We start from the raw sequence: 27,529 nt of genomic DNA on the forward strand, positions 1-27,529 counted from the left end.
CCAAAAATTTGAGAACTGATGCTCTAAGAAGCAGGTTTTACTTAGTCATACTGAACTGTTTTCTACAGCATTTGTACCAGTTAAGCTCCCACTGGCAGTGGTTGAGTGTCATTGCAAACACTTATATCTTAGCAAACACTTAATCTTGACTATCTTTTATATTTGCCAATTGGATGGCGATTGTATAGTATCTTACTGTCGGTTTAATTTGCATTTCCCTGATTACTAATGAAACTGAGTGTTTTTTTGTACATGAATGTGTTTCCTCTTCTGTGAAATACGTATTCATGTCTTTTTTGCCCATTTTTCTATTGGGTGTGTGTCTTTTTTTTTCATTGATTCATATGATTTCTTTATATATTCTGGATGCCAGTCCTTTGTCAGTTAAACATGTTGTATGTATTTTCTCCCAGTTTGTGTATTATCTTTTGTGATTGTATTGAATTTATTGATTAGCTTGGAGAATATTGATATCTTTTCAGTAATGAGTCTTCCCATCCAAAAACGTGTATTTCTCCATTTGGTTTTCTTTTAATATCTGTCAATAAACTTTAACAATTTTTCTCCATAAAGGCCTTCATGTCTTATATTAGTTTTCTTTCTGGGAGTTTTATATATTTTTTAATGCTGTGGTAAATTTCTTAAAATTACACTTTCTATTCTAAGTGGATGTTGCTGATTATAGATATATTGTTGCTATGTGTTGATTTTGGATCCAGCAACCATGCTAAATTTTTATTAGTTCTAATAATGTATCTAGATGTCTTTCTGAGTTTTTTATATAATCACATCATCTGAAATGGTGGCAGTTTTCTTCCTTTCTGATCCTTCTACCTTTTAAAAAATGTCTTCTTACATTTCTGTACTTGCTAGGACCTGTAGTACAACGTTGAAAAGAACTGATAGTGAACCTCCTTGTCTCAGCCCCAGTTTAAAGGGAGTGCTTTCGACATTTCAGTTGAGTATTTTTTTTTCCCCACAAATGGCCTTCATCACGTTAAGGAGATTCTCTTCTATTTCTAGTTTGCTAATAGTTTTATATGAATGAATGTTGAATTTTACTGAATGCTTTTTTCTCATCCATTTAAATGGTTAAATTGGTTTTTCTTTTAATGTTATTGTATTAAATTATGATAGTTGACGTTTTAATATTGAACCAATCTTTAATTCCTAGGATAAACCCAGTTTGATCATGGTGTGTGTGTTTTAATACATTGCTGGACTCAATTTGCGAATATTTTCTTTAGGATTTTTGCCTCTATGTTTGTGAGTGAAATCAGCTTCTAATTCTCCTATTATGTCCTGTCATTGTCTGGTTTTGGTATCAAGGTTATACTAGTCTTATTAAATGAGTTTTTCAACTGTCTGGAAGAGTTTAAGATTGGAACTAGTCTTTAAAGCCATGTGGTCATTAAGAGAAGACTTTAAACTATTGATTCATTTCTTTGAGGGTTTTAGCATCATTAGGATTTATTAAATCCTAAATTTAAATCCTAAATTTTGTTAAATTTAAATCCTAAATTTTGTTAAATTTAATAAATTCTTCTAGGGATTTCTCCATTTCATCTTAGTTTAACTTTTTGATATTGTTATCCTTATTAGCTTTATATCATTTTAGTTTCCACAGCATATGTAGTTATGACTCTTTTTCATTCCTGTTAGTTCATTTGTGCCTTCTCATTTTTTTTCATCATTAATCCTTCCAGAGGTTTGACTTTTTAACCCATTAGTCATTTTCAAAGTGTATTTCCAAATGCTAGGGGTGGGTTATAGTTGTCTTAATCTTTATTTCTTATGTCATTTTTCCAGAGAATATGAGCTATAAGATTTTCTGAAATTTGAGACTAGCTTTATGATTTATCTTGTGGTTTTTATACATGCCCCATGTTTACTGGATAAGAGTGTATATTCCTCAGTTGTTGAGTGTAGTGTCCATTAGGTCAAACTTGTTAGTTGTGCTGTGCAGATCTTCTCCTTACTGATTTACCTTATACTTAATTTCTTATTTGCTGAAGAGTCTCAAGATCTCATTATGATAAGCAGATTTCTCAATTTCTCTTTAAGTTGTGTTTGCTTTCTTTTTCTTTGCTTTCTTTTTCTTTGGGCTTTATTATTAGATGCATACCAATTTAGAATTTTTCTATCTCCCTGGTGAAAATTGAATTTTTTATAATTATGTAGTGACTGTCTGTGAATGCTGTTACTTTCATCTTTTTGTTGTCCTTACTTACTACAGCAATGTTTTGGTTAGTGTTTATCTGAATCTTAGATCTTTCTTTGGCCTCACATTTTGATACACACTTAAAAGATACGGCCACAGAAAACATACGGATGGTTTGGTACATCTATTATGATTACAAGTATAATTTGGATTTATTTCTATGATTTCTATTTTTATGATTTCTTATCATATCATCTTTTTAAATTTGTGTCCACTCCTCCCTTATCTTTCATTTTTCATTTTCTTATTCTTTTTTCCCTTCCTCTATTTGTTGGGTTTTTTTTCAATTATTATATTTTTTTCTTAAGAGTTCTATTTGTTTTATAAATGTACTTATTTTCCTGTGTAATCTTTTGCTCCTTATTCATATTTGCCATGCTTCTATTCCTTTATACATCAGTAATTTTTCTTGTGTTGATACCAGTATTCTTTGTGGGTGAGTCTACTGCTGTATAAATCGTGTTGTTTTTCATTTACGGTGCCATTTCCCCTTGTTTTGTGATATCTGAAACTTATTTTCCTTGGGAAAAAAGGAATTACTTGAAGTATGGACTGAAATTGAGATCCTTAAGATAATTTGTTTGTTCTGCCAAACACCCAGGGGCCACTAACCTGAGACCACTTTAAATTATGAGCTTGAAGTTTCTCTGATTTCAGATCACAAACCTTGAGGGCTCACCAGTGATTATGAATTCAGTGGCGGTGGTGATTTATCCCCCTCCACCCAGAACCAAAATTGAAACAGGCAAGGTTCCTTGCTGCCCACTTCTCGGTGGTGGCCCAGCTAGACTCCAGCCTAAGTGAGCCTCGGGCTTTATGTGCAGTTCCCCCACTACTGGTAGCTCCTGGTCTCCAGAGTTTAACAGAACTCTCATGGCAAAAGCAGGCTTTGGTGCTGGCTTACCTCACAGGTGTCCTGTTTCCACTTCATTTTTGGCGTTTTGCAGATGCCTTATACTTTCATGTCAACTCAGTGGTACATTTCAAAAGATATTTATTTAATACAACTTTACATTGTTTCTTACATTTTGTTCAGCATTTGGTTTTTTAAAACAGGAGTTACTGAAGGTATCTAGACTGCCTTACTCTCAGAAATAAAGTCTAAATTAAAATCCACGTTACTTTGCCCTGATGTGAGTAGGAAACATAATAGTTTGTAGTCTGTACAGAATTGTAGGATGCCTCGTTCTTTCCTTTGTACTATCCTACAAGACAGCACTTTTATGGTGTGGGGACTGCTACTTGCAAGGTTGGAAATGTATAGAAAACCATTTTTTTAAAGTTACATTCTTCCTCCACAGTAAGGAATGGCTCTGCCATTTCCTTAAATGGCTATTAGCCCAAATATTACTTGTGTTCTTTGACTAGTGATTGCTTTGGTCTGAAAAAAAGGATTTGATTTTGGTTTCTTGTAAACCTAATGTTGGGCATTATATATGCATGAGTGGGCCTTCTTGGCATACCTGTCCTAGCTGAAAGGCACTGTCTGTTATGACTTGTCTTTGCCTAGCAACTTGTTTTCAACCAGTTACCCAGTGTTTAAGGTTCAGAACTATCTTTCATTCAGATGTACTCAAACTGAGCCCTGGAAAAGAGGTGCAAAAGTAAGACACAAAACCGTTACTGTTTGTACTTAGAGGACAATCAAGAAAGACCTAAATTACGCCTTTTCAAAAGAGGCAAAAATGTATGCTGTTGTGTCAGAAGTTTTTAATCTTATGTATTTTTGTGGAAGATGGAGGAATTACCTATCAACTTGTACCTTCCGCCCCTAAAAGGCATACATGGCCATTAGGCCTCTACAGACAGAGCCAGCACATATTTTACTGACTTTATTTGGCACGCTCGGTCGCACTAAACTTGGCAAAGGAGTTCTTACAATACATTGCCTTGCACAGGTATCTATTTAATATGCAGTGCAAAAGGAAATTGTCTCTGGGGTAAGGTCAGGGAAAGCTGTAACTGTATTTCTAGGCAAGCTTGTATCTCAAAATGTGATGCCCAGAAGCCAGAGATATGAATCCATACCAATGCCATCTGTGGCCTATGGTTTGAAAGGATTCTGCCTTATGGTTTTAAAATCCTTAAAATCAGGTACAAAAAGCAGCATAGTCTTGAAAGAAATATCCATGGGGCAATAGCAGCCAGCATATCGGCTATTACAAACCGATTTGGGGTGGTGCTATTTTCCGTATTTGATGATTAGTACAGAGTTTTTACAAAAGTTTTAAAGGCTTTCCTGATGAAGTTTAAGCTGAGACCTGAAGGATGAGTTGGCCTTACCCAGGCAGAAGGAAGTGTATGTGTTTGTTTAAAGCCATGGCAGGGGGGTGGGAAGAAACAAAGAACACGGCACAAGGAGCCAAGGGACCAGGGTGGCTGGAGCAGAACGAGCAAGAGGAAGCTAAACTTGGTGAAATTAAGCAAAGTAACGTATCTAGCTCTAAAAGAAACCATCAATTAAAACTGAGTATTTTTTAGACAGTATAGTACAACTCTTTGAAAACAAAGTTAGTACGGTTGTTCTGTTTTTTACTCATGAGCACACTATATGACTTAATGTGAGTTTAATGTCAATATATATATATAAATTATTACATAAACTAATAAATTGTCTAATTCAGGGATACCAAAAATATGCATTTAAAATAGATTGGCTTTGGGAATTCCCTGGCAGTCCAGTGGTTAGAACTCAGCGCTCTCACTGCCAGGGGCCCAGGTTCAATCCCTGGGTGGGAAACTAAGATCCCACAAGCCGCATGGCGTGGCCAAAAAAATAATAAATTAAAAAAAAATTTTTTTAACAAAGTAGACTAGCTATCAGTATAGATCTCATCCAGTATCACTTATTTGAGTGACTCAGAAGTGTATTTTATCACATAAAGCAAGAAATATTGTCTTATTTTGGACTGCTGATAAAAGTTTCCCTAAGAGAAAATATATGTTCCAAAAATCTTGCACTGCAAGATTTCATTCTTGGTAAATGGTAGAAACTATTTTTTTTTTTTTTTCATTTTTCAGGCCTAATTGATATGCAAGAAGGCATGTTTTTGAAGAAAGGAAAATACTGCATAGATAGTGTACTATAAGAGGAAAAGATATACAAATAGCTTAAAACATCATCATACTCAAGCATATGACACTAGGAAGGTAGCATTTAAAAAAATTTTCTCTGGACTTAAAGCATCTCCGTTTATAATGAGGTAGTGAGGGGACAGACAGATAGAAGCTAACAAGTCCCTTCCTTCTATGACTTAATCACTGAAGCCCATTTCTCTCTTAGATACTCATAAAGCAACACATACAAAATTATTTTAAAAACTAACTTTTAGGTTAATGCAGGAGCTTACATACTTAAGAAGTTCCAGTGGGGAAGAAAACATGACATTCAGTTACATGCATCATAGCCAGGTAAGAAGGCAGCACTACTTCTCACATGCATAAAAGGGGATTATGGACCTGACACGTGCAAATTGCCAATGTTCTTTCAGAGTATGAAGCCCGTATAATCCAAAATTGACCTAATTTTACCTACTCTGAAGTTTTAGTACTAATAGCAAATTATTAAATTTAGAATTTCATTTTGGTATATACTGATATACATTTTAAAGTTGTCTAATTTTTTAATCTTGTTTCTTAAACATAGCTCAATCTTTAAACTTTAGAGAAATAACCTGATAACCAAAGATCAAGTGCTTTTATCAGTTATATAATGACATACTGCCTGGATCAAATGTAAGATATTTCAAAAATACAATTATATACGTATCATCAAAAGCCTTAAAATTTTGCATATCTGTTAAACCTACAATTCTACTAATAGAATTTATTTGAAGAAAACAGTCATGGATGTACACAAGATTCAATGAAGTGTTGTTTATAACTGTGAAAAGATGTATATAGTCAAAATGTCCAACAGAAGATTAAATAAATTATGTTTCAGCCATACAACAGAATAATAAAGAAATAAAAGTAGAAGACTATGTAATGACCTGGGAAAGATGTTCACAATATATTAAGTGAAAAAAGCATGTTACAAAACAGTATGCAAGTATGAGCCCATTTTTATAAAAATATACATATTTAGCAAAGTAAAAGGACAAATCATATTTACCAAAATATTAACATTGGTTGTTTTTAACATAGTAGGATGATGGTTGGTTTTGCTTAACCACCCTTTTTTGCCCGTTTGAATTTTCTGTAATGAAGATTATTTTTTAAATGGGAAGGCAGTGAGGGAGTTATTAACTTCAGATTATCCCAGTTGTGCCCGCAAAAGCTCCTTCTGGCAAAGTAAATGTTTCTGTCCAGCCTGTATCTAGGAAATTGCTTCTCCCTTATAAATTTGAGTGAGTGTCCTTCCAAGATGACATTCACTCAAAGTGCCTTTTAGGCAAACTATACAAGAGCAATTGTTGATTAAAAAAAAAAAAAAATGACTCAATTATCACCAAAAAGAACAGGTGAGAAAATACAAATCCTCACTTTAAAAAGGCAACAACCCAAGTACAATACTAGTAAATTATACAAAGTTACATTATCTAAATTTAGTTTATTGCAAAGATCAAGACAGCACGCTAGAAGCTGGAGATTTCTCTTTCGCACCATTCACAGCACTAACTCTGTTCTTCACTTCATTCACTCATCCATGCAAAAAAGCTCTGTATACACACAATGATGTCTGACATTTCTTGGTTCCCATAGCATAATAGGAAACTTGACATTTCAATTAAAAAGGTAAAATGAGGACATTTACCATCAGACTATGAAATTCCTCTTCTGGAAGAGGATACTATATAGTATTTGAAGATATGCCTTTGGAAAAATCATATACAAAATGAAAGGGGCACCATTTCAAGAGCACTAGGACTACATTAAACTTAATGAATTCCAACACTCATAATAATGTAACTCAAAGACAAATCTAGTCTTAACAGAAGCTCCAATAAACTAAAACTATCTTAACAGGCACAATGAACAGTGTAAACACTGTTAACGGGCACCAAGTTGAATAGGGCAGACAATATTTACTTCTGCATTCACACTTAATTTCTCAACTACATTTTTTTTAAAAATGGTGCTGCTTAAGCTATGAATGTTTTACAAAAAAGTTAATAAATATGGCAAATGCTAAAAATCTAGCTAGGTTATCATGCAAAGTATTATATAACCAAGACAAACTCAAATTTATAATAAAGGCAACTTGCATTCAAAATGAACTCTACCCTTATTTTTTATTAAAAGGGCAAACATCATGAATTAACCCAGCTGCTTACTTGAATTATTACAAAAGTAACATGATTCAATATGAAAATAAGAAACTGTCTACAAATCTCTGACAGTAATAAACTGCAATATACAATGCATACAGGAGTCATACAGAGCAACAAACTCTCGTACAAAACAAAAATATTTTAATACCTTTAAAATCCAAATTTTTCTTTAAAATCATTCATGAAAAAGATTCTCAAGTCAGAATTAACACCTCAATTAGTCAAGCATTGGGAAGCTACATTACAGCTATTTAATATACAAAGAGACATCTTTTCACCAGTCAGCTCCTTCTAATGTCTCTGTTCCGGAATCATACAGACTCAGTTCTCTACACTCTCCAGTCCATCATTTCTTCGGATCATGAAAACTGAATTTGTTGAACACCAGAAATCTAAGATTTGAAAATTTAAATTGAGCAGAATTAAAGAAAAAATAGTTTCCTGTATATTATAAACATTCAAAGAGTAAAAACAACAGGCAATGAAAAATAAGTCTAGTTCCCACCCCAAATCTCCATTCTCTCTACCTAAGGAGCTACTTTAATAATTTCTTGTGTATCTTTATAGAAATCTATGCAAATACATTCATCCCCTCAATATCCATGGAGGATTGGTTCCAAAATGCCCTGTGGAAGCCAAAATGCACAGATGCTCAAGTCCTTTAATCAGCCTTCAGTATCCATGGGTTCTGCATCCGCAAATTCCATCTGCGGATTCAACCAACCACAAACCACAGATCGGAAACATGATCCATGGTTGGTTGAATCCATGGGTGTGGAACCCGTGGATATGACGGGTGAACTGTATGAACATCTGTGTACATATCTGTAACCATCAGAGAATACTATACACAGTTACATATTTTGAGAAAACAATTTTTAACAACCTTCTTTATCAGATTCTTAATAATAATGTGTTGACGTTAACTACCTGTGATTAAAAAAAAAATCAATGAATATAATTTTAAAAATTATTTAAAATATTAATAGAAAGAAGGTACTGTACCTGTTGATATGATGTTGTGTAAACCATAACATTTTGTTGCTGACCATCTGCAGTTATTAAGCCAGCTGGTAACTGGTTAGCTAAAAGACAGAAAAAAAAAGTTAAAGCAGGAAAAGAACTGCATCTGCTTTCTTGACCTGAACCTTAAGGTTGTGTGATTTTTCCATTTAAAAAAAGTTCCCTGGGCTTCCCTGGTGGCGCAGTGGTTGAGAATCTGCCTGCCAATGCACGGGACACGGGTTCGAGCCCTGGTCTGGGAAGATCCCACATGCCGCTGAGCAGCTGGGCCCGTGAGCCACAACTACTGAGCCTGCGTGTCTGGAGCCTGTGCTCCGCAACAAGAGAGGCCGCGATAGTGAGAGGCCCGCGCACCGCGATGAAGAGTGGCCCCCGCTTGCTGCAACTAGAGAAAGCCCTCACACAGAAACGAAGACCCAACACAGCCAAAAATTAATTAATTAATTAATTAAAATAACCACCAAAAAAAAAAAAAAAGTTCCTTAAGAACGCACATTTTTTTCCTATAGCATTTTTCAATTTTCTGAAGTGTACTTTCGCTAATTGCCCATGGGCATAAAACACTGGATGGAGTTTCTGACTCGTAAGTAGACCTACACTGTGAGGCCTGGTTGGGAGCAACACTTACATAACTAAGCAGCATATATTTTAAATATGAGAAATATATGTACACATAAATTTTATATGAGAAACATCACCATAGACCTTTTATTTCACCAATATGACACTCAATTTTTAAGAAACCTTCAGTTCAAATTTATTTAAATCACAAGATTTTATATTATAAACAACAATTCTCAGTACTCCTCTCATGTGAATCTTAAACCAAAAACTAGGGACTATGGAAATCCATTAGAACTATTGGTGAAAGATTATAATCTCTGCAGAATTAAAATTTATACGCTTATCCCTCACCGACTTCAAATATAAGGGCATGAACTAGTAAGAACTATTCAAATTAGTGCTATGTCAAAACACTCAGTGCTAATATTCCAAAAGTTCTACTCTAGACATATAGAATTAATCACTGCCAATAATCTACATGACTCGTAAGAACGAATGTAGCTGCACAAATGTATCATAACACTGCTTACTAAATGCCTCCTCGGTAAGCTCTTCACTTAGTCCATCTGTAGCTGTGACTGCTCCACCAATTCCTTTCTCTCCTTTCATAGCCTGAGGAAGGGAAATCAAACAAGCAATCACTGTATTCAAAATGACAACAACCACCTGTTTCCTAAATGAGAATGCTTACTTATTTCCTAAAATTAGGAGCTTCTATTATTACAAAATACAGAGTATTTATTAATGCTTCTGGTTAATAACATATGGAAAGGTCCTTCAAAATGCTGTTATATATGCAGTAGTCATCACAAGACAGTGTTAGTAATGACCTAGAAAATATAAAATATTTATCAGTAAAAATAAAGTTATTCCACACTACATCAAAAGGAAAAGAGAAGTCTATTTACAGATGAAGTAGTCTGCAAAAACTGTAAATACCCAGCTTGCAGATATACTACAAGTGATCCAAGTTATCATTTAACTATACATGCAGCTCTCAGCCAGCACTATAGCAACCAGTTTGGAGTTTAAAATTCCTAAATCAAAATTACAGTTTGGATCAAAGACCTCTAAGTTTCTGTCCGCTCTCAGGTTCTAATGATGATGAAGATTTGGAAAAGTTTTGTAAAGAATTTACACATTCTCTTCCTACTTTAGTCATTCTGTGCAGATATCACTAATTTAATGGGATTCTAACACTAGAGACATTAAGAAAGTATTCTGAATGCAATGTGGATCTGACACCCAAGTTGGAGTGTAGAAATAAATACGCTGATCTCAATTCATTTTCACAAAATTCATACCACATGCAAAGAAAAACCAAATAGGAAATGTAGAAGAATTCAATCAATAATAAGAAAAGGATATAGTTATAATTCCCTTTTTCTTATCTAAAAGGCCCCAAGCTTTGAGATGCTACCTCTTTTAAATTAGTAACAATAACAGCATGTGCTAACATTATCGAGCACTCTGTATGTGCCAAGCCAAGGGCTGTACATGGATTATTTTACTTAGTCCTCTCAGTAACTCTGTGAGGTGGGTACTATTATTATTAGCCTCACGTTACAGACCAGGAAACCAAGGCCTAAAGGACTTAAATAGTCTGCCCAGGGTCACAGAGTTCAGCATCCAGGTGGTCTAAATCCAGAGTCCATGCTCTGAATCATTACACAACTATGCTGTCACTAGTAATAGACAAAGGAAAAAAGAAAGGACTTCCTATTTAAGTTCAGTAATATAAGTGATTACATACTTCTGAAAAATGACTAATACATTTAAAAAGTTAAAATTGAATAGTGTATCTTATTTTCTTAAAAACATAATGGGAGACACTTTACTTACCTCTCTGAACTTCTGAAGGTATAATTTCAGAGGTTCTACATAACTGTCGAAGCCTAAGGTAGACATGGCAAAGAGAATATCTTCTCCATTGATTGTCTTCCGTTTCTCTTGATGGCATCGTTCACTTGCTTCAGATGTTATAAAGCTGATGAACTCACTTACACATTCTTGAACACATTCTTTGGCATCTTTTGCAATCTGAAGAGAAAAGTCATAGGTAAATCTGCAGGGAATATAACCACCACTTTCCTAACAACCTGCAAAAATAAAAGGCTTTTCAGAAGAATATAAATTTCAGTTTATGACTGTTAACCTTTAATCTTCAAAATATACGCTGCTAACAGTGACGTAACGTATGCTATCAAAATTCCAACCCTCATTGAGCGAGACTGAAAACTCAAATACAAATGAGAGAAGCCTTGACAACTGTTCACAGAAAACAGAATTTAGGTATAAAAGCAACTACTGGATGACCCTACCACCCCATAAAGATGAAAACTCTTACTAACCAAGTGCCCCAAGAAAATCAATCCTGTTATGTCTGGAGTGTACTGTGGGCTAGACTTAGGTACCGCTTCTCTTCCCTGGCATTTCCACCAATGAGGACACCAGAAAGTTTTTAAAAACAAACTAAACACTAAATTCACTGTAAGGCTTACAAGGGAGTGAAATAATGACATCTGGTGACATTTTTATTAATAAAGGTACAAAGTGTCCGGAATACGTTTTGAGTTTATGAAAAAGCCTACCAAAAGAAGCACACACCTGCCATCTCATTATAAAAACAACTCTTCACTTAGTGGTCTAGGGTTTGAAAGTGAAACTCTAATAGATTAAATCATGCAATTCCAAAGCCACTTCTAACAGGAATGACAAAATCCTTGCTGAAACATACTGTCTTTCACCTCCATGCCTATTTTACATCCTGGTGAAAAGTAACAAGAGTTACTGCATAAATGCAGTCAAACAAGATAATATAACCTGAGCTGGATACATCACTTTAGATGTTCCAGCAGCTATGCTAAAAAAAAAAAAAAAAAAAAAGTGAAATTAATTTCAATATATTTTGCTTAACCTAGTAAATCTAAAATATTATCATTTAAACACAGAATCCATTTAAAAATTGAGATATCTTAAATACTGAAAATCAACTATATTTCAATTAAACATTTTAAAAATTGAGATCTCTTTAGCCTTTTTTTTATACTAAGCCTTCAAAATCTGGGGTATGTTTTACATTTACAGCACATCTCAATTCATTCGGCCAACATTTCAAGTGCTCAATAACCACATGTGGCTAGTGGCCACAGTACCAGGCAGCGCAGGCCTAGCCTAGTAAGCAATTATCAGCAGTTGTGCTTTTTTCCCCTTAAAACATAAGGAGGACCACTCAAATTGGAACTTCTAGGCTTAGTGATATATTTTAATAATGTATTTCTTCGTAAGCTTTATTACTTTCATAAGTATTTTCTAAGCTACAATAAAACGAGAGAAAGCTTATTATGCAATACAAAACAATATACAAAGTGTGGACTTCAGTTCAGACCAAGTGATAAGTTTTTAAAGGCTGTTATAAGTAACTGTTTATACAGTTAGTTCTCTCACAAGACAAAACTACTTTAAAAAATCATGCCACTTGAATTAAATGTATGTTAATATTTATAATTATAGAGAAAGTTTCCAAACATATAGATTTGGGGGGAAAATCCTTACTACATCCATCAGCCCAACGTGATCCAATTTTGCTGCAACAATATGGAAGTTACAACTTCATATGCCCAAAACCTGATAGTTCTGACAATGCACCTATTTTTACAACGATTCTTAATTCTGTTTTATCTGCTTCCAGCAAGTGGGGGAGCGGGAGCACTGAGGGACATGAGAGAGCTGAAATTGGAACACCGCTCAGTAACCAAGTGTGTACAACTGAAATATGTGTTTTGCTGAAAGGCTGAATGACTGAAATCAACAGCTAACTATATTCATGAAATATGTGTTCATGTAGTTTTACATTCCCCCCGCCCCACCCCTGAAAAACAAAACCCAGTTAAATTTCTCCTCAGCATTACCTTTCCCGTTTGAGGTATGGCATTTTTCATTATCCTTGCAACATTTGCAATTGGAAGATATATATCTTGTTCTCTAAAACTTTCTTTTGAACCGTTTGTGTCTTCATGATCATTCATGCTGTCCTCAGTATCTAAGTAAAAATAACAGGTTTATAGCTTCTCATAATTTTTCCTTCAAGATAGAGAAGACTACCTAAAACAATCTAAGATAAGAAACATTCTGGTTCATTTCCTAATCGTTTTTAGGGATTAGGATAGCAGTTCTTTCCACAATTTTCTCAGGGCCATAACTGAACCTCCTCATTAATTTCAAACCCACTGCCTAGAATACTCTTATCCTCATCTCTGCCTACTAAATCCTACCTACCCATTCTCCAAAAAGCTCAAATACATCTCCACAGCACCTTCAGAAGTGATCTCTCCTTTCACAAAATATCACAAACAAGTGCTTCTTTGTGTCTCTTCTCTTAACGCATTTTATAATCCTTATTTCTCATTCCCCCTCTTAGATTTTTGCTACCTGAGTCCAGGGATCGGCTTTGTGTCCCTCCTAGGACTTGGTACAGCACCTCCAACAGAGGAGGTGCTCATAAATATCTGTTACATAACTTAGCTATAAAATAGAAGAGACTGTGATCTATGGCTCCATGCATATAACAAGATTAAAAGGGTGTGTGTTTATCCAAAGCCAAGTTTATACAGAATGGAAAAACTGGACTTGAATATTACTAACCCAATTGGATTACCACTAATGTAGTAACAGTTTTTGAACAAAGCTATAGCAGTAATCCAATGTTCTTACAGAAAGTAAAATTTTAGATATAACTGAAGCTTTCATAGTACAAATAATATCCTTTTATGATTAAATGCAGTATCCTGTAAGTAAACTTCCCACTCTTTTATTAATATATGTATTAAATAAGAAAGGTACTTAAGTTGATTCAGTTTACATTTTTACATGTTTAAAATGATGTTATCAAAATTAACTTGTTTGAATATCTGTTTTAGGATGAAGTAAATAATCACCTACCCCCAACTGCCTTCTACAAAAATATATCTTAGTGTTTTTTAATCTTACACATCAGAATGCCACAAAAGCAAATTATTTCTGATAGGCCAACATAATACTGCCATTCTACTACATAGTTAAAACTTAATATTGAATAAAAACCAAAACTAAGTCTGTTCATAAGTACTAGAAATATAATAGCTAGCAACCACCCTCTAAAGAACTACTCAGTTTATCAATTGAGTAAGAATTCACCATATTTAATACTTAAGTAGGAAATCAATAACAAATCATTAAAGAAACTGTACCAGCTTTAAAAAGGCATACTTTTATAGAATTCTTTTCTAAAACCCATCATTCTTTTGAAGACTATTTCTAATAAAAATAGCAAAGTATACCTTTTTAGACTATCACTAAACTGTGACACAAGAGTGCTACTTTTCCTGTAAAGACAAAAGTAACCTAGAACATCACATCAATAAAATTTCCACTTTCTAATTTGTTCCTACTTGTGAATTTGTTTCTAATTGTGGCTTTCTTACCATCATGAGGCTGTATAACATAATGACTTCCTCCAATATAGTCTGCAGAAATTCCTAGTTGAGAAGCATCTGTGGTGGAACTGTCACCATCCATCTATGAGGAAAAAAAGCTTTCAATAATCTTCAATAAAACTTGTCTAAAAACTACATAATAGATTCAGTGCTCATAAACTGTCATAGGATGAGTCAGTTACATTTTTCATAGCCTTAAGCTTACTAAAAGAAAACATATTTCTTGATTTGGAAACCTTTTGATAATTTGCCAATGATTCAAGATTCCCCTATTCACCCTCTATTAAGCAATAAGCCTAAGACCAACGGGGAAACAAAACAAGGAAATGAATTTAAAACACACACGTCTTTCTTTTCAATTGCATCATCATCAAATATAGTATAGGCAACCCTGACTTACAACCTAATTTATCTCTGTAATGACAAGCAAAGCCAAAATCAGCTTAGTAGTTAGTCACCTATATCCAGCCTGTTCAGCTCTCCTGCTAAAGCCAGATATTCCTACACGAACTTTTTTGCTCTCGCTGCAGACTCTCTTTGCCATCTCACAGAAGTTCCACAAGAGACAATATCCTGGTTTAAACTGCTGTTTGGTACAAGAAGCACATGGGCTCCCTGCACAGTCCTGTGCCCACACAACCCGAAAGTGCACCCCCATTCTGAACAAGCTCATCGCCCCTAAGTCTAGTCAAAGGTTAATTTTCTCTCCCCCCCATCCTCAGACTTTTGACTCGTTACGGAAAAAAGAAAAGGAGGGGTCAGGGAGCTTGGAGATCTGCATATAAAAATAGGAAAATGATAACCACAGACAAAAATGAGAGTTAAAATGACTATTTTAAAAGAACACTGGGAATTCCCTGGTGGTCTAGTGGTTAGGATTTCACGCTTTCACTGCTGTGGGTTAGGGAACTGAGATTCCCTGAAGCCACGCGGCACGGCCAAAATAAAAATAAAACCCTGCTTAATTTTACTCAGAGGTAAACGATTTCTAAGAGGGAAAATCTGGGCGGGGTGGGGGGGGCCCCATAAGCCCTGAACTGTCTCCATTCCAACATGGCAAATCCTGGAAGTCTTTCTGCTTTGCAAATAATACTATTCAAAACAATAAGGGACTGGATGGAAAACTGTGGATGGAAAAATTTTGAATGCATTATCTGAATAAAAAGCATAGCAAAAATTAAGTGTAATTTACATATGCTTTCAGGCCAAATCAAGAAGAGACAGTTGATCCTAAATGTTTATCAAGGCCCAGGACCCAGCACAAACAATGTTATTAACTGTCATATTTGAGTCCTTATGTAACACCTCTTCCTTTCCATCTCTGTTGGATTTTTACCTAATACTAAAATACCAGGCTAGTTTCCAAGTCTTCAATAACATGGCATTTCTTTGATGAATCTGTTGACTGTGGTATCTAATTTAATTGTAAATACAGATACATTTCCATGATTTATATAGCTGTTTTAAGGGGGTAGAGAATAGAATTCACTTACTTTTAATAATTTGTGAAAGTACAGGGTACCTATTTATGATGCTTCTTAGTGCCCTCTAAGAGGAGGTAAACAACAGTCAGTGAGCTCTGATTTAGACTCTCTTATTGATCCCTGAAAACAAACATCCCTACCGGTTAAATGTATTTCTATATAAAATGGAAATAATAATTTCACCTTCCACATCTTAAACAGCTAATATATGTATGAAGCATTTTCCAAATATAAAATGCTACTTTGATCCTAAAATGCTATAAAGATACTAGGAGAGTAGTCTTTAATAGATATGATGATGGATTTATTAGCCATGAAAGAGAGGTCAATTAGGATAGCTGTGAATGGATTGGTTTTTACAATGCCCTAGGGGAGATCAAGGTGCAGGAGACAGGACCAAAGTGGTTAAAAGCCTAAAACTAAGAAACAAATACAGTTTGTTTTTTTGGGAAGTGGGGGGTGGAGGCAGTTACAGAAATCCTTTGCTAAATCAATGTCCACAGGATAGCCTGAGTCTTTTTAAATTAGCTGATGAGCAAGACCTTGTTGTAATAACCATGATCTGAGAGATTAATTAATTTATAAATATAATGTAAAAAAAGTATTAAAGGCAAAAAGTTTAACTTACATTATCTTGTCATGCACTGGAATTAGCAGCAAGTTTATCACCTGGATTAAGAACGTTAGCCTCTAAACCTCAGTCTTCTAAAAATTACTTCTGAAAGTATTTCATAGAGTTGTCGGAATTAAATAAAGACTAGAAATCTGCTAAGGACAGAGTTTGGCACATAGCGTACTCAGATGTCAGATCTCACCCTCCCTCCTTTGAAGATAAGCCACATGTCATCTGCTTAGCTGTATGTGTCTTTGGTTCTGCAAGTTTTAGCTTTTCTGTCATTTCACCACTCCTGTCTTCCTCTCTTCTGTCTTTCTACCATTAAAATCCTGCCCCATACTTTAATCCCAGTGTTCACCCATCCTCCTGAAATCTTTCTGATTTACCCTGTTCTGTAAGCCAAAGCTCAGTGTCCCCATCTTGGAATCCCCAAGGCTCTTAGAATCTTCCATTCAACAAGCTAGCCTCATCTCTGATGCTTACAATATGCTAGCTATCCTCCTATATATACATATAAGAAATGAGGGGGGTAACTTGCTAGATACATCCCAAAGGCTTTTTCTAGGTCTAAAACTTCCTATGAAAATTTACAAAATAGATTGTAGATTGTAAGCCAGTGAACAAATATTTACCGAGTAAGCACCCTGTATTTATCAAGTCTCTGCTATGTGCCGACAACGTCATAGGTCAACAACAAAGACAAGGTCTCTGTCCTCGTCTTACAGAGAAGACAAATGTTACGTAAACTGGGGTCAGGGGGACGGGGTGGGGAGCGTAGCCTACTAGTATTTCCAAGGCACAGGCTCTGGAATCAGGTCAACTGGTTTGAATTCCCTGCTACTTACTGGCAAGTGGGACGAGAATAGTACCTACCATGTAAAGACCTACCATAGTACAATAAGAGTACTCAGTAAATGTAATATATAGTTATTAAATAATTACAAATAATTAACTAATTGCTAGTGCACAGTGCTAAGGAAAATAAAGATGTTTTGTTATATGCTTTGGGAGTTTATTCCATAAGGAACCTCACTAGTCTAAAGAGTCAAGGAAGGCCGTCTTAAGAAAATGACGTTTAAACTGAGACTGAAAGATGAACGGCAATCAGTCAAAGAAAGATGGGACAAGAATGTTCCAGGCAAAGGAAACTGAGAAATAGTACTGGAGGACTGGAATGAGCTAAGTAGAGGCTGGATCAAGCAGTATCTCGTGGACAAGAGTAAATCAAAGAAGAGTTTTAGCAGAAGAATGCAAATCAGATTTCTCTTTAAAAACATCGCTCTGGCTACAGTCCAGTGTAGAAAGTGAACTGGAGGGGAGCAAGAATGGGGGCAGAAGTCCAGTAAGGACTACAATGCTGCATTCAGGGCATGAGTTCAGGAAAGATGGTGAACATTCCCAGTATCAACAGGACAGCAGCACTGGACAGCAGAAGCAGAGGCTACAGAGCTTTTTCGTTGGTAAAATCAACAGACTTGGTGGCTGACTGAATAAGAGCTGGAGGAAGAACCAAGGATAATGCTGGGATTCTTACAGCTGGGGAGACAGATGGCTTTCCCCAGAGAATGCAAAAGGAAGGGAACAGGAGTGCTGGGAGGATGCAAAGAGCCTAGCTGAAGTTGGTCACCAGAAATGTTTAGTGGAATCAATATGTCCAGCTGTGATACTTACAAGCCTGGTAAGAACAGAGACCCTAAAGTGTTAGATTCCATCCAGACAACAAAGAGGACAGAGCATGTAGGATAATGACGAGAACGGGTAAAATGATCAATCATTAGATCCAAGGGAACTGAGAAATATGGACAAAGAGTAGTTAAATCCCATTAAATTAATTTTATTGACTATTCTAAGTATTTAGTTTAACTGATAATATTGTTCTCTAAAATATTACGTGAAACAAATGGTCAGCTAAGCTAGTAAATTTTATTCTATAATTTTTTGATGTAGCGGTATCTTAACTATACTAATAATCTGTTGCACAAATGTGATAAGTAGTGCCCTCTTTAATATGTTTAACATTTTTGAGCACTTTCTAAATACTTTATGCAATATTCATGACCCCATGAGGCAGGTGAGAAAATTGAGGTTATGTGAGGCTAATGACTTGCCCAAGGTGGCACCCTAAATGAGACCCAAGTCCAGAGTCTCAGATGCGAAGTACTTTACAGTATTTGTTCCTGATAGTTTTTCAAATAGTCCTTAAGCCTACGTCTTTAATTTGTCCTCTAAATTCTGAGTCTACTGATTGTATATTAAAAACCTTCAAAGATGCTTCTCAAGCAAGGACAATATTAACTTCCCCATTTTCAAAATGAAATTGCTATGAGAAGTGAAGGTATTGTATAAAAAGCACTTAGCAAAGTGCATGATACACAGTAAGAACTCAGCAAATGTACCCTAGTATTATTACTGTCCCTTCAAATACAGTTCTCATATTCTTCCCAGGCATAAAAAGTTTCCTCTCTTACATGACCCCTTTCACCTGTTCTATGGATCAATTCCTTTTTATCTCTTTGAGGATAAGGAATAATACGAAGATTCCTCATCTCTAGTACCAGCTTCTTCATTCTTCCTTAAACATGCTTAGTCTCCCTCATTAAACACACCGAAGTACCTATAGACACATACAACCTTAATTCTGCTCCACACTCTGTCTGGCTCATCCTCACCCTGACAGTCCTTACACACCTCTTCATTCCTATTGAAACTCTGTGACATGTGCTTTTCCATCCCAACATGATACTGAAACTGCTCTCAAAAGTTGGCAAAGATCTTGCCTTCAACCTACTTGACTGTTCTTTGTAGTGCTGGCCACTGCAGACCCCACATTTATGCTTGGAATTCTCTTCTCCCTTGATTTCCAAAGCAATATTCTTTCCTTCCCACATCCTACTTGTTAGTTTTAACCAACAATCGTTTTCTCTTTCTTCCCTTACTTTCTTAATAAACTCATTAAATATCATTTTTATGCTCATAAGTCCTACATCTACAACTATATCATGACTGCCACCCAAGCAAGCCAGGCCTGTAGAATATGTCTGATATCCCACCACTGCAAACTTAAGATACTGGAAAATGAAATTCACCTCCCCCATCCCCAGCAAGGAGGCAATGGATAAGAACTCCTTTTGAACTGTTGCAATTCCATTGTTAATAATGCCATCTCTCTACTCTTCCAGGCTAATTATACCAGTGTCATCTTAGGTTCTTCTATCTCCTCCAAGATCTACCTAATCTGTTTAAATGTTTTCTGGATATGCCCTTCCTTTTCTATTTCCACTGGATTACTATCCAACCTACCTGGGTACATATAGTTTTAAGACTAATCTCACTGAAACATTGCTTCTATAGCTCTTGAACCTATAATGGTTCTAAAAGTCTTCCGCATCAAATCCAAACCATTTCATGGCTTTACATGAGTGGTTCCCCTATTTAACCTAACTAAACTGGTTTCCAACTCTATCTTCAGGGCTGATTTTTTAAAAAAACCTTATTTAGGGATCACCAGGTTCTTTTGTTCTTTTGTTTTTGTTCTTTTGTTTTAGGAGTGAGGCAATCATGTCTCAAGGAAGTTGTGACTGTGCCTGATGTTACAGATGTAGTATCAGATTCAAGATTAAGTATCCAGACAGGTCACGTGGTATCTCTTCACTAGGTTATCCTGTGAAATCCCCACCTGGACCATGCAGATCTACTGCCCAGCCACTAAACATAAGTCACTCACCCCTACCTTCAGGCTTCTGCTTCTGGTGACAGCCTGCACCTATCCAACCCCACTCATCCTTAAACGCTCAGTTCGAACCCTGCAGGCTCCCTCCATGACATTCCCAACTACCAAGCCCACCACGCCTCTCTTTTCACTTGTGCTACCCTTAGAACCAGCATTTCTGTTCCACACATAACTTGCCTCTAAGTATTCAATTTGACTAAAGCCCTGCCAGCTAAACAGATAGCCTCTTGAGAGCTGGGACAGCTTTTTACCCTGTAGCCTGGACAACTCTTAAGGACCCAGAGGAAACACTTAATATATGCAAGTCCCTAAAAAGAAAAAAGCAACAGGAATGAGGAGAGGTACTGTCTGGCCTTGAAAGGCATTCATTCTATCAGGAATCTCCAATATAAATCAGTTACAATTTTGTTTCCAGCTAATTACAGTTCAAATCAAATTAACAACCAAAATGATAAAACATACTTACTGTCATGAAATACTCTGAGAACCGTGTTGTCAGTGGTACTCAAGAACACCTGCCTAAAAAGGTGTCTAATCTCTGCCCAATTCCAACCTAGAAGATAAACATCTATTAGTAGTAAGAAAGTATAGCCTATAGGCTTTCTTCCTGGTAAAATTTAAAAAGGCATATATAATTTTACCTACTATTCTTATTTAATGGAGTGCATGGCTAAAAAATGGTGCAAAAAGCAAGCACCCATTAAATGTTTGTTAAATTGGAAGATATATTTTGGAGAACTTACAAAAAAGTTAATGCCATCGGGGGGAGGTATTGCTTTTCCAACATAACCCTATATTTAGTCATGTTCATCATAAATATTCATCACAACACACCAAATTATGTAATATGCAAGAGACCAAAAATCATGTAACATATCTAAACTATTTAAAATATCGACACCCAGACACGAACACTCCATTTATCAACTTAATTTTTTGGTGATGGTTTTCTTATTGTTTTAGAGTGCGATTTAGAGTCCAAAAGCTCAAAAGGCGAGACAAATTTACCTCTGAGTATAATGCTTTTAAATATCTCAGATTATAGCGGGAAGAAGATACATGTTGCCCAGAGAACAACAACACGATCAATTAAGACCTTTATTTATCATTTTAAGGCACCACCATTTTGGACTCAAATTGCATCTCAACAGAACTTCCTTCTCACCTTAAGGCATAAATAGCTGAATAAACTAGCATCAATTACAATGTTACAATCTCCCTTTCTCATTTGCTTTTCCTTTTCTCGAGTGAAACGATTAAATGGAGAGTAGGGGGACAAAAACATACCCTTTTAGTGTTAATTTTTAAAAGGAGAAAAAAATACTGATACGCATTCAAGCATGAAATCTAGTAAATGGCAGAAAAAAATATAACCACTTAATTGAATTTTAAAATGCCATTACAAGGGTACAGGCAGCAAAGACTGACTGACATTGTCCACTGTGTTATAATCTTAAAAGGAATTTCTAATTTCTTTCCAAATATCGTCCTCTTCCTAGCCCAAAGCTGCCCGGAAAATTCCTTCCTTGTAGCTATAAGTGTTATTTTTTAAAGGGTGTCTCTGGGGGGGTAAAAAATCCTCAGAATCCTTAAAATATAGAAGCTGTATATATTTATGTATTTTTGCTGGGGGAAGGGGTGCCACACCTCACCACAATCACTCACCCAAATAGGTGAGTCGGTATATATTTAGATTCGGTATATCAAAGAAAAACACTATCACCTCATATGGTATATATTTTCTTAAAGGCAGGTTGTGATATATATGAAAGCTCAAGGGAATGCATACATCTGTTTAATGTTTAAAGAAATGCAAATTTGTATCCAAGAAAAGCAGTAGACCCTTCCTTCCTCCACCCTCCATTCTTTGGCATCAAAACCAGAGTTTTGCATCAATATAATCCTTAAATTAAAAACTACAGCAGCAGTGTGAGGAAGGAATAATTGCCTTTTAAGGTCTTTGGGTTAAACTTTCAATACTTTACAAATAAAATCCCTATTTGTTAATGCCACTTACATTGATCAGTTTACCTCATCACTTTATATTGCTGATTAGTTTCCATATAAGAAAGCCGAAACCATCCCAGTGATTCGTGGCACGAACCGTGGAGTCCATGCAGGTTAGTGGGATACTATTTTTTTAAAGGTCATACGCTACCTAACCTTGCTGAAATCATCTCATTAGAGTACTTCGGTCGAGATTACGACTTGTGGGTCCCCTAATTCTTTGTTCTCGGAGACTACTATTCCTAAAGCCTGGCATATCCTCCCCGCCTCCCACCCAAGATTAAAACCTTAGTCCAATCCGGAAGGCTTCCTTCCCACCTTCGAGGCAAGTCCAGGGACCGCAAGCCGCCAGATGGCTGCATTCTTTACGCGTAAACCAGACTGCGGGGAAACCAAATCCATTCCTTCCTCCCGGGGACCTCGCTTCCTCCCCACGAAGGTGCGCGGGCTGGCCCCGGCCCCACCGCCCGCCCGGCCGACCTGTCAGTCCCGCCCGCGCGGCGCGGACGCCCCTGGCGCGCATCCCCCCGACTCGCCCGGCCCGGGCCCGCGCCCAACGCCCGCCCGCCGCGCGGCGCCCGGGGTGCCGGGGCAGACAAAGCGGCCCGGCCCCGCCGTGCCCCCGCGGACCGGCGGGCGGAAGGGGGGCGCTCCCCGGGGACCCCCGCGCGGCGGCCAGGCCCAGGGGTCAGGATCGGGGCCGGAGGTCCTGGCTGCGTCCCCCCGCCCCCCGGCCGGCTCTCCGCACAAAATGGAGCCGGCCGGGACGCCGCCGAGAGCGGGGCCCGACGGTGCCCCGGCGCCCCCTCCTCGGCCTCGGGCCCGGAGCTCTGCGGCGGCGGCGAGCAGGGGGCGGCCTGGCCCGCGTCCCGCCGCTCCTCGGCCCCGCGCACAAAGAGCCGCGCAACGGCCCCGCGCTCGCTCCTCGGCCGGGCCCGCAGCGGGACAGGCCTCGCAGGCGTCCGCCCGGCCCCGGCTCCGGCCCGGGCGGGAGGGCGGGCAGGAGGGAGGCGAGTGCCCCCGGCCGCGGCGGCGTTGGCGGCGGGGACGGCGCCGGGAGGAGACGGACATTTCATTCGAGCTAAAGTGGAGTCGGTTTAGGAGCGATCATTGGCCGAAGCGAGACACAAACCTCCAATGCAGCCCTGGTTGGCTCCCGTCTCCAATCGGCTGTTTGGTTGGACAGAAAATGGCTGCGAAGGAACCAGTCCCAGCGCGGAGCTCCGCTTCCAGGACTCGGCCTCCCCTCCCTCCGCCGCGGGCCGCTTCCCTCGGCGTGGCACCCTCCCTCCGCGCCTCCCGCGCGCCCGCCCGGCGCGGCCCCGCCCCGGCCCCGGCCCCGCCTCCTGCCCCGCCCCGTGCGCCGAGCGGCGGCAGCTGTGCTAGCCTGCAGAGCGGGCTGGGGGCAGCTGCGGGTAGGTCCTGCGGGGCACGGCGGAGCCGGCCAGCGGCCTTCTTGCTCGGCGGGGGCTTCCAGGGACCGGGACTCTGGCGCGCTGCTGCTAAGGTCTGTGCGGACTTGCTTCCCGCGGTGTTTTCCCCGGGCCTTGCGAAGCGTGATTTCTCAGCCTTCCCTCTCTTTTCAATCCCCTCCTTCCACCAAGTGCAAGTGTCTCATCCGCCTGAGTGCGGCCTACCTGCGCCTCGATTTTTAAGATGGGGAAACCAAGGGCAGAAGCTGTCGGCCAGGGCAACACCCGAACTGCAGGGTGGAGTTGAACGGCGATTGTCTCCTGGAACGCTTTCAGTACCTCGTGTTGGCCTTGTGTCCCTGTTAATGTGGCCACATGCACAACGCTCCTTCTCACTCGGCCGCTGAGCTCCGGTATTCGTTTTTCAGATTCCATCTAAAGATGCAGTACTCTCCTTCAGGTTTAACAAGCTGGTCAGTCCAGCCAGCCTTCACGCCAGCTTAAAATGTTGCATATCCTGTCCCCCAACCGCATAGTATTTGCAACATGACATGTGGCTTTTGCCAACCAGATGACATTTGGGCTGCAAGAATCCATGGCCCATTCTTGCCTTGGTGCAGCCAAGCTCCTTCGCTGTCTTTCCCTGAGTGCAGTCTGGGTCGGACTTCCCTGGGCTGTGACCATCAGAGATGGGCGGTGGGCCAGACACCACTCACTGCAAAGGGGGCAGTATTTTTGCAGCCGGAGCCGGGAATCGCGTTCCCTTACTTCCACTAAACAAGTGGCCCGGTGCCACATTAAACTTTCCAGCTTTAATCACATAAAAATATGTAGACATGTTTTATTTATAAAGCTCCTACCGTTTCTCTGCGTATTTTCACATTTCCGGAGCAAATAAGGAAGCAAAGACGAATGAAAGCCTCCAAATTATTCCAAGAGGAGTGAGTAACAATACCACCTGATCTGAATGCCAGCTCCCCCTCTTGCTGGCATGTGAACCTGGCCAAGTTTCTTGACCTCTCCGTGATAGTTTCCTCACCTCTACAATGGGAGTAATACTAGCTACTTCTTAGGATTGTTTGGAATTCACTTAGAGTAAATGCACAGAGAAAGCCCTAAGGAAAGTTGGCCCATTAGCTTAAGTTGGCTTATTACCTTTGTATCACATGAATTTCAATCTTTTTTTTTTTTAATTTTATTTATTTATGGCTGTGTTGGGTCTTCGTTTCTGTGCGAGGGCTTTCTCTAGTTGCGGCAAGTGGGGGCCACTCTTCATCGCGGTGCGCAGGCCTCTCACAATTCGCGGCCTCTCTTGTTGCGGAGCACAGGCTCCAGACTCGCAGGCTCAGCAACTGTGGCTCACGGGCCTAGTCGCGCCGCGGCATGTGGGATCTTCCCATACTAGGGCTCGAACCCGTGTCCCCTGCATTGGCAGGCAGATTCTCAACCTCTGCGCCACCAGGGAAGCCCGAATTTCAATCTTTTTTTTTTTTTTTTTTAATTTTTATTTATTTATTTATTTATGGCTGTGTTGGGTCTTTGTTTCTGCGCGAGGGCTCTCTCTAGTTGTGGCAAGTGGGGGCCACTCTTCATCGCGGTGCGCGGGCCTCTCACTATCGCGGCCCCTCCCGTTGCGGAGCACAGGCTCCAGACGCGCAGGCTCAGTAGTCGTGGCTCACGGGCCTAGCCGCTCTGCGGCATGTGGGATCTTCCCAGACCAGGGCTTGAACCCGTGTCCCCTGCATTGGCAGGCAGATTCTCAACCACTGCGCCACCAGGGAAACCCCCGAATTTCAATCTTTTAAAAATTGATTTAAAAATTCAATCTTTCACCAGACTTTTAAAAACTGTTATTTGCAGAAAAGAAGTAATGTTGGCCTGTGTTTAACTCCTCCCTTTCTCTACAACTACCCATAAAGTGGAGTTTTAGGAGTGAAATGATGTACTCAAAGGCAGGAAATATAAAAAAGGAAGTAGTAGAACTGGGAGAAGTATGACGAATCCACACACTGGATGATGAATCAAAAGATGCAAAGATAACCGACTACTTTCCCTGCATTAATATGGTTTTATTTCAGTGCCATTGATCTAATCTACATGCTTAATTTCGAGTCAGCAAAGGATTGTTCAGCCCCTACTGTCTACCGGTCACTGTGCTAGGAGCCTCAGGGCTACAGAAGTAAGTAAAGCACTCTTCTTACCCTGGGAGCTAACTCTAGGAGACTGGAGACCCAGTCCACATCCCATCTGCAGTTGAATCCCAGTTAACCTGCCATGATAACCTATGTTCTCTGTGCCTTTAATACCTGTGTTCAGGAGTCCCCCAATAAACATTAACCGTTTTTCATGATGACATGGTGAAAGAGAGGGATGTGGATCACAGTTTAATGTCTTGGAAAAGACGTTCTCTAGACTAATGTAGACTTTGTATTAAAGGTCAAAGGATAGGTGATTGTCTTTTTTCCCCTCCCTAATCGGTACACCACAGCTGCCCCTTAATTTATACCACCATATATGAGTCATAATTCGGCAAACATCAAAACAGAATCCCCAGCACAATGAAGACTTCTCAGTTGGATTTTGCTTTATTACTTTAATGAGGCCTTATCTCATAAATTCCCATGATGACAGCGTCTGTTATAGTATTGTCTCCGTTTCCAGCTTCCTAGTCTACCCTTGCCCCTGTCCTCTCCATCCATTCTCTGCCCTGAAGACCTGGAAGGATCGGGCTTCAGCTTCCCTCTGCCACCCCAGCTATGCCTGTCACCACAGCCCCACCTCACCAGCTTCTAGACCCACTGGAGGTTTTCCCTGACCCCTGACCCCTGACCCCTGATCTCTTTAAAAGCCCCACCCTATAATGTCATCCATTCATATCATAATAATAAGTATTATTATGTTCACTCCAATATACTTAACCTCATTGGATTATCTTGGTTGTTTGTTGTCTATCAATATATCCAAAATGGGAACACATTTCATCTCCTCTCACCAGGGTAACTGCAGTGACCTCCTAACTTGTCCCCCTGCTTCCGCCCTGGCCTACACAGCAGCCAGAGTCATTCCCCGAAAATGGAAGTCAGATCCTGTCACCTCTCTCCTCAAAAATCCTCCAGTACCTCCCCATTCTCCTCAGAGTAAAAGACAAAAGACTTTACAGTAGCCTTGCAAGCAGAGAGTGACAAGTTTGTTCATTTCAAGTTGAACAAAGGAAAAGATTAATTGTTTTTTGTCCATAAAACAAGTAACCACCAGAATCTTTATTTCAATCAATCGATGACAACCTCCCAATCAGTGACAGCCCCTGACTTCAGAAAGTCAGCCAATGAACAATAGCCCCACTCCAGTAATCCTGCTTCCTTCTCTAAAGGTCAATTCGTCTCTGAACAGTCCAGCTTCTAAAAGTGCCAGTCTCTGAACCCCGCACTTCCTGAAACACTATTTAAGACCACAGACTTCTCTGTTCAGAGATACTCTGCCTTATAATACAGCTGTCCTTTGCTTAGCAAGAAATATATTCTGCACTTTTTATTTGTTTCTTTCAGACATGAAGATCTGACAAGGCCCTATGGCATCTACAATCTATTTCCTCTCCACTCCCTCCCTAACTTCATATCCTATTTTCTCCTTTGCTCACTCCACTTCCTTTTGTCCTTATTTCTGGCAGGAATGCTCCTGCCTCAGGGCCTTTGCATTTGCTATTCCATCTGCCGTAGCACATTCTT

General features: G+C 39.0%; 1 protein-coding gene across 5 annotated transcripts; it reads right to left on the bottom strand.

The window, feature by feature from the left end:
- Positions 1-6,753: 6,753 nt before the first annotated feature.
- Positions 6,754-23,630, bottom strand: NFYB (nuclear transcription factor Y subunit beta). 5 transcript variants are annotated; one of them, XM_059936794.1, is made up of 8 exons: positions 23,525-23,630; positions 20,852-20,938; positions 14,544-14,637; positions 12,993-13,123; positions 10,924-11,121; positions 9,612-9,693; positions 8,500-8,579; positions 6,754-7,886 (listed from the first exon to the last, which is right to left on the bottom strand). In XM_059936794.1, the coding sequence occupies exons 2-8, from the start codon at positions 20,855-20,857 to the stop codon at positions 7,854-7,856; spliced, it is 624 nt and encodes a 207-aa protein (XP_059792777.1). In that variant the 5' UTR covers positions 20,858-20,938; positions 23,525-23,630; the 3' UTR covers positions 6,754-7,853. The 5 variants fall into 5 exon arrangements, with proteins under 5 accessions (XP_059792777.1, XP_059792781.1, XP_059792778.1 ...); XM_059936798.1 differs by lacking the exon at positions 23,525-23,630 and adding an exon at positions 22,711-22,912; XM_059936795.1 differs by lacking the exon at positions 23,525-23,630 and adding an exon at positions 22,680-22,912.
- Positions 23,631-27,529: the final 3,899 nt, after the last annotated feature.

The sequence above is a fragment of the Balaenoptera ricei genome, chromosome 10 (assembly GCF_028023285.1).
Source record: "Balaenoptera ricei isolate mBalRic1 chromosome 10, mBalRic1.hap2, whole genome shotgun sequence".
Lineage (NCBI taxonomy): Eukaryota > Metazoa > Chordata > Mammalia > Artiodactyla > Balaenopteridae > Balaenoptera > Balaenoptera ricei.